Here is an 11,288-nt window from a genome sequence, read left to right on the forward strand (position 1 = left end):
TATTATGAACTAATAATATGTAAGCATAGTTGATAAGCTTTATGCACTGCCGTTCTCATCTTTATTGAAGCTTAATTGCCTCGGATTGCCTTATCTCTAGTAGGAATCTCTTCCATTTATCTTCTGAGTCTTTTTGCGATGATCTTAAGGATACTTGTTAACTTCTTTATTACCTAATATGAAAAGATGTTCTGAACATAAATGTATTTATCTTACACATTTCTTATTCCAGACTTGGAATCAGTCATTCTCCAAGAAGCCCTAGTTTTTTCAGAGGAAAGTAACATTTCAAGAGTACAATCTGGTCCTAGGGATGTTCATTGCTCTTGAGTTGTCATTCTACCTAAGTCTCTTCAGTGGGCAGATGTAGGAAATAAATATGTATATATGTATGTGTGTGCATTTTAAGAGATAAAATACCTCATGAGTGTATGCCGATATTTCCAATTCAAATTCAGGACTACAGAATTTTACTTACCATGTTTATAGTATATCTATATTTTTTGACTCGCTGGCTAAGAATCCCAGTACTTATGAACACTGGGGATAGGATGAGAATACCCACAGTGGCTAATTTGCTTTATTCCATATCCCACACCCAACAGTCTCGGAATAACAATATTAATATCACCACCATCAATAAAAGCAGTTAAGTTTTTGAGGGGGTAAGGCAAAAGCTATCTCCATTCTCTCCCCTACTTTTTATGGTTGTACTTTACACTGTCAGAGCATATAGCCACTGTAAACTATACTTTCTCCTTTTTAGCCTTAATTTAGTCTTAGTTCTAAAGATAAGCCATATTCAATTCTCACTACCAGTACTTACATTATTAATACCATCCCTCCGTCATTTTCATTGTTTGTGTTTGCTAGTAGGTTCCTCAGGAAGGGCTCAGAGGAACAATATGCTCTGAGTTCTTGTATGTTTTTAATAGTTTATTTGTGTCCTTCATTCTGGAGCGTCAGTTTTGGAGGAAAAAAATTCTTTGGCTCGCATTTTTTCCCTTAAATATGTTATTTATTTTTTTCTGGCATAAAGTATTCCTGTCAAAAAAATCTAATGATGAGCTAATTTTCTTTTTACTTAAAAGGCTCGTGTTCTTTTTGCCTTTATGTCCAGACAGTTTAACCTTTTTCTTTAAATCCCAGCAATTTTACTAGAACGTGTCTTGGTGTTGGTTGATTTTATTAGACACATGGCATGCTACATTGTTTCCTTACTATCATTTATGTCTAACATCATTTCCTTAATGTTCTTTTGAAGTAGTACGTTATAGTTTTGCTATGTTTTGTAGACATGTATATCTCACATGCTTTTATTATCTGGAGAGATGTCATTCTGTCCCTTATCTTCTATTTTTAATTGGTAACTTTGTAAGTGATTTGGCTTCAGTAATTTTCTTTTCCTAATTTATGTAAAATTTGTTTTCCTAAACTTTGTTCAAGAAGGAGGCTTTTTTTAGATAGCTTTTCTAAATTCACGGAGCTTCCTCTTTGTTTTCTCGCAGTATTAAAAATATGGCAGTTTACTTCCTGAGATTTTGAGCCTCTGTTCCTCCCCTCATTTTAATCTGGGTCTTCTCTTATTGACTTTGTTGTCCCTGACCTTCTTAAGTTTTATTGTACCATATTATTTTTTTACATTTACAGATGAAGTCATAATTCACCATGCACATCGTGGTGTTTTGATGCACATGTATATATGTGTGATGACTAAATCTAGCTAATTAGCCTATGTGTTACCTCACATAATTATCATTTTTGTGTTGATAATACTTTATATCTACTCTCTTAGCATTTTTCAAGAATACAACGTATTATTAACTAGGATCACTTTTGTACAATAGATCTCTTAAACTTATTCCTCTTAACTGAAATTTTATATCCTTTCACCAACATCTCCCCAACCCTCTTCTCCCAACCACCCAAGCCCCTGGTAACCACCATTTTACTCTCTGCTTCTGTGAGATCAACTTTTTTAGATTCCACATAAATCATGTGATATTTGTCTTTTTGTACCTGGCTCATTTCACTTAACATAATGTCCTTCAGGTTCATTCATGTCACAAAGGACAGGATTTCCTTCTATTTTATGGCTGAATAGTATTCCGTCATGAGTATATACTACATTTTCTTTATCCATTCATCTGTTGATAAACACGTAGGTTGATTCCATAACTTGGCTATTGTAAACAGTGCTGCAGTGAACAGAGGGGTGCAGATACCTCTTTGACATACTGACTTCATTTCTTTTGGATATATACATAGTACTGGGCTTGCTGGATCATATGGTAATTCTGTTTTTAATTTTTTATGGAATCTTCATTGTGTTTTCTATGATTTTCTTTAATAGCTGGACTAATTTACATTCTCAATAGCATTGTGCAGGGTTCCTTTTTCTCCACATCCTCACCAATACTTGCTATCTTTCATACTTTTGATAATCACCATTCTAACAATGAAGTGATATCTCATTGTGGTTTTGATTTGCATGTCCCTAATGATTAGTGAATTTTTTTTTCATGTACCTGTTGGCCATTTGTGTCCCTTCTTTTGAGAAATATCTGTTCAGTGACCTGCTCAATTTTGATTCCACTCCCAAGAGTGTGGTGGTCCTCTCTTGGAAAGGCGCCCTGGCTTCTAAGTTTTATTGGAGTGGTCGGCCAAAACCCCTACAAGTTTCAGCAGTTGTTCTCAAATTGGCTTCCTATATTTCTTGTGGATGTTTGCTGGCTGTTTTGGAGGTCTCCTGTTCTCAGAAGCATCCAATACCCTGTTGTTTCTCTGCTTTTGTCACACACATGCTGACACAGAACAGTTCTTAGGGTGGTTGATGATTTGTCCCTACTCATATTTTTGGGGCCAAGGGGTGTCTTGTCACCTTATTTTGTTATAAATATTGCATATGGTATTTGGTTTTGCAATCTAGTTACTCTGTTTTTATGTAGGGATTTGGGAAATCTGAAATCTATGTTTCTACTACTACTTTTATCTTTCCAGAATTCTCTGATTCTTTTCAGAACAGTCAAGCTCATTTACCATGGCCTTTCTTCTTTGCACTTGTCAATTGACAGAAAGTAAATGTGACCTAACAATGTACTCTGTGTATGTGTTTATGTGTGTGTGTGCATGTGTGTTTATTTGGGGAAGTGGAGTGCTGCTGCTGACAGCGTTGCTATGTACATATGTGGGTGTATTCTAAAAGCCAAATGTTTTGACCAGAAATACTCTTCACATTTTGAACACGGGAAGTTTTCCCTTTGGTTTGTGGCGTAGGCACTGTTTGTAGAACGAGTCTTTATTTTCAGGCGTATTTTTGTCTCTCAGAATGACACTGGCACTACAACATTGCTAATTACCCTGGGAAAGGTTAGTCTGTCTGCAATTTTTTCCCCCTATAATCCACAGTTATTCTCATCTGGAAAAAAATGGGCTTCTAGTTGCCATTGGAGCTTTTCTTTTTGTTTTCCATTCATTTCAGTTCACTTTTCTGTAGAATAAAAACCTACCTGGGTAGGTATGATATCATTTCCACACCAGGCTTCTTGAACAATCTCATTTTATCATTTATAAAACACTTGGTAAGGTGGGACTTATTAATCTTGAGGTCTGAGAAAGCCAAAGACTTAGGAACGTGGAAGAATTGCTTTTAAGACATTTCTATTAATGTTAATGAATGGAAGATTTGCCTATCCTTTATTTCCTATTTATGCCATCATTTGTCACTGGTTGTTATGGCAACTGAAAACAGAATTATACAAAATAAGACTTATTAAATGGCTCCATTTTAATGTGGACTTCAATTCATACATTTCAGATTTAACAGTAGGATACTGAAGTCCAGAAATAGACCTACAGTAGGGGATACAATTTAAGAAAATATTTAAACATTTTCCGTGTGCAAGGCAGGTAGACTACTTTGTGATGTGAAGGGTTGGAAATTAACTTGCAATGGCCAGAGAGGTCCTAAACGTAAAGAGGACCAGGTGTAATATAACAGGGGTTAGTGGCAACTGAAGTAATCCAGAGAGAATTGAATATAAAGTGTCTATAAATTACTGTGAAGGTAACTAAAAATGCCTGTGTACTCAATGTGGTGTGCACGCCTACAAATCTGTGACACTTGATCCAGTGTGAAGTATGTTTATGTAAAAACGCTACGAATTAACCAATTTATTATATATGACAAAAAAATTTAGAACATTATTAATTATTTTAAGGTAAACAGATATTTCCTACTTATACTCAAGAAAACTCAGAAATGTATAGAAGAATAAATGAATAATCAAGCCCTTTATAGAAAAAATATATACTTTATTTTCAACTAGAAAGGTGCAAACATGTAACTTTTGGTCATACTCTCAACAAATAAACTGTCCAGAAAACAGTCATAGTCAAAGTAGAAACAAATGCTTCCAGGTGAAAAAACTGATCAGCTATGTAGAGTCACTCATTTTTTTTTTTTTAAGGCCATTTGTTTATTAAAAGTGAGGCTACCACATTTCCTACCTAGAATTCAGACTTCCAAGGACATTGCTGCCTCATCTTTAGTAAACAATCTGTTCTGATGGACTGTCCCTCTAACTGAGCAGAATTTCCATTTACGTATCCATTTCATGTTTTGAATTATCAGACAAGCTTTACATCCTACCTACGGTGTTCAGAAGTTGAGGCTAACATCAAAATATCAAAGCATTAAAAACAAAAACAAAAAAGGCACAAACAACTTTAAATTAACTTAGATACCTGTACAAATATATATATATATATATACACACACACACAATATTTACAATATCAATAAAAAAATCTGGCTTGTTACAGGCAAATTAACTTGCCACAAGCTGTCCAGTCTAACAGACGGGATTCTGATTCCTGAACACTGTCATTTGAATCAGAATGTCAGAGCTGAGTCTGCCGTTCTCACTTAAAGAACAACTTGACTCAGCCTCATGACGGCTGGAGAATGGCACATCTTAGCCGTCGCTGGAGCTACGGGCAGGTCAGCGAGCACACTAAAATTTTCCTTCTCGGTTACATTCCAAATAGCAGGCATATAGCTACTTTAAGATGACATGTGATGGTACCATCCTTTCTACTAGTGCCCTCCCACTGCTCCTAAAGCCACACCTTAGTATACACTCTGGCACAGGGTGCTAATGTAGTCCCACAATCAAGTCTTAACTTTCTTCAAACCAGTGTCTGGGGTTGATAGGCTATTTGTTTGACATGGCACAATGGTCTGCATTGGGTGGGAATGTTTCCCCCAGTTAGAAAAACAGATTTAAATAACTTGTGCTACTGAAATCATCTTTACGTAAAAATGAGATGTGAATCAGTTCAAGTTCCAGTCTAATGAGTTAATGTCTCTGACTCTTTGGCTTCACGCCATGTCTCCATACATCTTCCTGTAGTACAGTGACTCAAAGATGTCATTGTCTCCGGGACAATTGTAATGGCAGGCACAGGTCTTGATGAACATCATGCTCTTTTTCATGACCTCACCGTCAGGACACTTGAACTCCACAGGCAGGGTGGTGGTTCTGTGGGGGGTGCAGCACCGGCCATCCGTGCACACTCCGCAGAATTTAGCCCGATATGTCTTGACGCTGGTGCAGCCAGAAAGCTCAAACTTGACAGGCTTGGAGATTTTGGGGGTACGGATACACTTTTTGCCCTTCTAAGGGAAATAAGGGAGAAGAGAAAAAAAAAAATCAATGACTCTACAAGGGGAGTGGCTTTCTTCAACCCTCGGTTCTAGTCCTCTGTTGTCTGACTTCTGTTTATGTTTTGAGGAGAGGAAGTTTGAGTCTCATTTGCCAGTTTTCCAAAAATAGACATGGCCTCTTTTGGAATGTCTTGAATTAACTAACACTGTGGAAGATTTTGTAGTGGAAAACTGGTGGTTCCTATTGCACAATCTCTCACTGCAGCAAAACAGCTCAATGGTAAGATATTTTTGGAGATAATGGGGGTATAACAACAAGAGTGACAAGAGACCAAACTCTGGTGCTATCTGCTATCAATTCGGTGAAAATTAGTTAATAGGAGCAGAACACCCACCTTAATGTTCTCTTCCAGGTCAGCTTCGCAAGGCCTGACCATGCAGAGGCGGCTCTGCTTCTCCAGCCTGCAGAAGGCGTTGTCATTGGTAACCCGGGTGGAGATGCCCATCCCACAGGTCTTGGAACAGGCGCTCCACTCTGTGGTCTGGACCAGGCAGTTGGCTCGGATCATAGTTGGGTCTGGGCCAAACGTGTCTTCCAGTCGGTAAGCTGTGAGAGCGGAGCACACAAACACAAGGTAAAACGCCTGGATAAGAGATTTCCCCCCTCCGTTTGGCACAATTAGGACTCACTCCCTGGGACAGAGAGTCACGACACTGCCTTAGACAAGACGCAACTCACCCGCCAGGGCAGGGCCAACCACAGTTTGGTCCTTAGGCTCGTCACACACCCACTCCTCGCAGCATTTCCCGGGCAGTTTGACCCTCCTCGGGAAAGGGCAGTCAGGGCTGGGCAGGCGAACGTCCATGCTGCACAGGGGCACGCAGCCCACCGCCCCGTCCAGGCAGGTGCACTGGTATTTGCAGCTGCTCTGGAAGGACTCTCCGCTCCGGTACACCGTCCCGCCGAAGACGCAGGGCGCACCATCCTTGGCTGAAGGAGAGGACGGGAGGGAAAGGGGGAATGCGGAGGTCAGGCACGGGTTCCCCGCGCTTTCAAAGCAAGCGCGTCGGGGATGTGAGTTGGGACCGGGGCTGCAGGGGGCGGGCTGGACGCAGCCGGAGGAAGAAACTCCGCCGGAGCGCTTTCTTTTTCTAGCGGGCGGCTGCGCGACAGGGAGGAAGTGGCCGGACGCCGGGCGGCGGGGGCTGCGGGTCTTACCGGTGCACACGCCGATCTTGCGGTTGGCCGGGGAGCCGAAGTCGCAGAAGAGGCCCTTGTGCGGGTCGCAGGGGTCGCGCTCGGTGCACAGCTCGCCCAGCTGCTTGGCGCAGACGCGGCAGCAGCCGCAGCCGTCCAGCACGAGGCTCACGCCGGCCGGGCAGCGCGGCGCGGCGGGACACTGGCACTGGCCGCCGCAGTCCTGGCCGACGGCCTGCTGCAGGGAGGAAGGGGCGGTGAGCAGGCGCTCGGTCGGCGCGCACGCCCTCCCCGGCCAGTCCCGAGTCCCTCCGGCAGCCGCCGGCTGCGGCGGGGGCTCCGGCGCTTACCCGGCTGCAGAGGGCGAGCAGGAGCACGAAGGCGAAGCGGACGGGGCCCCAGCCGGCGGCGGACATGGTCGGGGCGCTGCGGGCGTCGGGGAGCAGGGCGCGGCGACGGCGGCGAGGGGGGCGCGGCGCGGGTGGCGGGACCGGGGGCGCTGGGTCTGGCCGGAGGCGGGTGCCTGGACGCGCCGGGCTGTCGTCTCTGGGGCTGTCGGTCCGGGGCGGCTGCTGTCAGGCTGGAGGCGGTCGGTCTCCTGAGGTTGCAGTTGCACTGGCTGCCTCCTCTCGGCGGGGAAGAGTTGTTGTGTGAGGCTGAGGCGGGCGGCCCCAGGCTTTTATACGCTCCGGGCGGCCGGGCTCGCCAATGAGCTGAATGGAGTCCTACACAAACAGGGACATTCCTCGCATTCCTCCCCACCTTCCTGCCTCATCAACTCACACCGGATTGATCCTGACCCCTTGACACTCAGCATTCCTCCGTCTGAAAAAGCTGGCACACTCCAGCTCACCAGAAAAAAAAAAAGGCACAGTATTTCCAGCATCAAATAGGATTTTTCCCCCTATCCTCTTCGCATCACTCCCGATTTCTATCATTTAAAAACACACTGGCAATGATTATGTTTTAAATACCATTTCTATTTCTAATAACTTTTCCCTATTCTATCCACTAACATAAATCCTTTTTTTAGGAGGTAGGTAGCTGAAGAGGCAGACCTCAGGGATTCCTGAAAATTCAAAAGGGTTTCCTTTTTATTGATTTTGTAATGATTTGCTACAGGCTCTTGAAACTTTCCAGAGAGCAGAAAAGGAGTGAGTTGCTTTTAACCATTTGAAATCCCCAAGACATCTACCTGCAAAACCCTGAACTCTATATATGAAATGTAGGAATTTGATCCTTCGTCATTTGAGATAATGGGTTGGTTGCCCATTGCCAGATAAAAAAAAGAGAACAAAGCCAGGGTTCTGAGTCTGGGTGCAGTTTCCTGGGGGAGATTTCTAGTACTCTTGCTTTGTTTTAATACATGTAGGAGTTTTATTGTTGGGGCCATAGAGAAGGAAAGAGGATGAGTGGACATCGACATTTCCTGAAAAGTGGGTCAGTTGTTATGTCAGAGCAAATAGATTCTGTGTTGGGTAGGTAGAAGCTGTGGGTGTCAGGATGGGAACACAGGGATGAGAAGAGGAGAATAAACCAGGAGGAGGACAGCAAATGGCTTGGGGTTTACTTGGGGACACTTTAAACACAGTGCGCTAGGGTCTTTGAGAAATGAGTGGATTTTCTTATACTGAAATCTGTAATCTTCAAATGTGGATTGGATTTGGTTTGTCTTCTATAACAAGAGTAGTGGACCCTGTTGTATCTGATTATAAACTAAGATTATCAGTGAATAATATATTTTTAGTGACTCCCCACACATCTGTGACTAGTGAATGTCACTTACTATCCAAGGAGCATACAGCCTAATGGAGGGAGGTCAAGACAAAGAAAGAATAGGGTTTCTTCTTCCTACTTGTGTGTAGATCTCAAGCATGACCAATAAACCTAAGCATATCTCCATTTCTTAACATTGCTACATAGCTTCACTGAGGACCTAATTAATTCACTGTGCTTTCATTTAGAATATGTTGTTCAGTGGCTTTTTTGGGTTAGTAATGCCAGTTACCATCTTGTGTAAAGAGAATGATTCTATGGCCGTGTCATTTCTGTTTTCTGTAATGCCATTTCATTTGCCACTGGTGTTACCTATGAGTAGATTCCTTTAAGTTCCTGATGCTTCAGAGTATAAGTTTAAGATAAGCATATCTGTTTCTGATGCAAAAGGCCAGCTTTCGAAACAACACATTATAGATTTATCACTTCAAAACAGCCTATTTAAACTGGCCAAATTTTTAAAGTTTCAAATCATTCTATTGAAAAATAGCCAAGAAAAAAATAACCACTCCAACTTGAGCATTGACCGCATCATCTGGGCACAATTACCTCGTTAAGCAAGCCACATGTACAGTGTAGTTGCATGTCAGTAGTGTGAAGGGCCGGCAAAGGGAGCCTCTGAAGCTCAGGAAGAATTTTCATCATTGTTATTTAATGTTCTTTCCAAGCATTCCTCAAAGAGAAGAGTCCTAAGAGTTCCTATTTAAAGAAGGAACATTCCAAGTTAATAGCCACATGTGTATTAAAGGCAACTTGGCCCCCAACTTTTTCTTCCCTTGTGGATGATTTTAAAAGTCCAAAATATGTGGGAAGCCACAGTGAAATCTTTCAAGACCTAAACCCCCAATTACATCCACCACTAATGGTTGGAAAGGTGTGGTGGATGGGGAAGGGGAGGGATGTGAAGTGCGAGCCTCACCTAAGGTGGGATGTGGGATTGGTGGTGAGCCCTGGTAGCTCGCAGCTGAGGTAGATGCGCCAATGGTCGGGAATTTTTGAATCCCCGGGAGAGTCTGAGAGCTACCACCAACAGCTTCCTGCAGGCAGCGGGGACACTCTCATTCATGCAGGGGATAAATTGCTGTACTGGTTTATAGTTGGGTGACCTAGGTTGTATTCTTGGAACTGCCTTTCATAAATCTCAGAGAAGTCACAAGCAAGCGCCATATTCCCAAGTTTCCATTTATAGAATTTTTTATTGCATGGGGTTCATGAGGGTTAAGTAGATGAAAATTCTCAGGGACTTTTGCTTTATTTTTTTTTAATCTTTCTTGATTTTCTTTCTGTCCATATATAACAAGTATATTACCATTCTACTCTCTTGTTAAAAATGTCAAGACATATAAAAAGAGTTTGATTATATTATAAAATTCACCTGGTCCCTTGAAGTCTCAAAAATTCTGTAGTCAGTTTTAAATGGATGATTTTAATATTGGTTAAGAGAAAATAAGCCTATTGAAATATATAGAATATATGAAATCTCAGAATAGAAAAAGATTCTGCGCATTTTAAGGTTAGGTTGAGGCTTTATAATCAAAATGTCTTTTGAAGGAGTTAAAATAAAACATTATTATTAAGAGAATGACACAGAGACAGAGAGAGAAAGACACACCCATATACATACACCCAGAGAGACAGAAAGAGAGAGAGAGAGAATAAGAGAAGACACCCAAGACATTCACAGACTCAAAAGTATGTTTTCATTGTGATATAGACCATCAAGTGCCAGGAAATCTAAAGGGAAAGACTGATACTCCATCCTTGATTCATGCCATGGAATCTAAATTCTTGCACTATTATAAATGACTCAGCAAATGTTTGTGTGTGTCTGGGCGGTAAAGTGGAAATAGTGGCTTCTTATAACTTCGTCAAACTCTGACTTATCCCAACTCTTGTGATTGACAGCAGGTTAGAAGTGGGAGAAAAAGGTCTTTGAATTTGCATGCAAAATGGTTAAGATGCACTAATTTTGACTTGTAAGCAAATGTTTATCTAGCAAATGCTTTTTAGAGAGCATTTTTCCCCCTGGTAAAATGAGGAATTCACTAAGCTGGCCACTGAGCCCTGTTTACCAAGCTATATGAGGTATGCGTGAGTACGTCTACTAGGGCATCATTTGTACTGGTCGTTTGGTTAAGTCTTGTAAGATGTTCAGCTGTGGATATACTACATTCCTTCCCTTGTGTTTTTTGTTGTTTTTCCCCCCGAAAAAAAAAAGATTACTTGATCAGGTATCAGACACAGAGAAAACCTGGCAGGACTACAGAAAAGTGGCCAGACTTGGAGTGTTTGTGTACTTACAGAAGGAATCTTGCACATTTTCAACTTTTAGTTGTAGACATTTTCTTATAAGACCAAGTAGGAGTCAGTGCCAGCCCTCAAAGCGGAAATCAAAGCTCCCAAGGAAACATACGGGAGGAATGTGCCTCAGAGCCAAGAGCCATACGCAATGCATACACTAAGCTGTCAGAGTTAAAGGAAGTCTGGCCGTATATGGGCATCTGGACAGTGGACAGTGGACAGTGAGCGATTTGTCCTTTTGATGGGTTGGGAGTGGGCTTCTGATGTTTCTAGCGTGCCTCAAATTCAATCATGTAAATTAATTCCACCAGAAAAAAAAAAAAGAGGTATGCCAGAAGTTTTTGA

At 41.9% G+C, this 11,288-nt stretch overlaps 1 protein-coding gene across 1 annotated transcript; it reads right to left on the reverse strand.

Moving 5' to 3' along the window:
- Window positions 1-4,293: 4,293 nt before the first annotated feature.
- CTGF (connective tissue growth factor) lies at window positions 4,294-7,521 on the reverse strand. The gene is made up of 5 exons (XM_012665215.1): window positions 7,217-7,521; window positions 6,888-7,104; window positions 6,408-6,659; window positions 6,064-6,275; window positions 4,294-5,680 (listed from the first exon to the last, which is right to left on the reverse strand). Exons 1-5 carry the CDS (start codon window positions 7,280-7,282, stop codon window positions 5,384-5,386), a joined length of 1,044 nt encoding a protein of 347 aa, XP_012520669.1. The 5' UTR covers window positions 7,283-7,521; the 3' UTR covers window positions 4,294-5,383.
- Between the last annotated feature and the right edge of the window lie 3,767 nt (window positions 7,522-11,288).

This window comes from Propithecus coquereli, unplaced genomic scaffold, assembly GCF_000956105.1.
Source record: "Propithecus coquereli isolate 6110/MARCELLA unplaced genomic scaffold, Pcoq_1.0 Scaffold98, whole genome shotgun sequence".
NCBI lineage: Eukaryota > Metazoa > Chordata > Mammalia > Primates > Indriidae > Propithecus > Propithecus coquereli.

Excerpts from the sequence above, each read along its gene's own strand:
- CTGF (XM_012665215.1), bottom strand. The coding sequence starts at position 7,282 with ATGTCCGCCGCCGGCTGGGGCCCCGTCCGCTTCGCCTTCGTGCTCCTG. Across the intron at positions 6,276-6,407 it reads GGTTGGCCCTGCCCTGGCGG|CTTACCGACTGGAAGACACG; the intron begins GTGAGTTGCGTC and ends CCGCTCTCACAG. Across the intron at positions 5,681-6,063 it reads ACCTGGAAGAGAACATTAAG|AAGGGCAAAAAGTGTATCCG; the intron begins GTGGGTGTTCTG and ends TATTTCCCTTAG.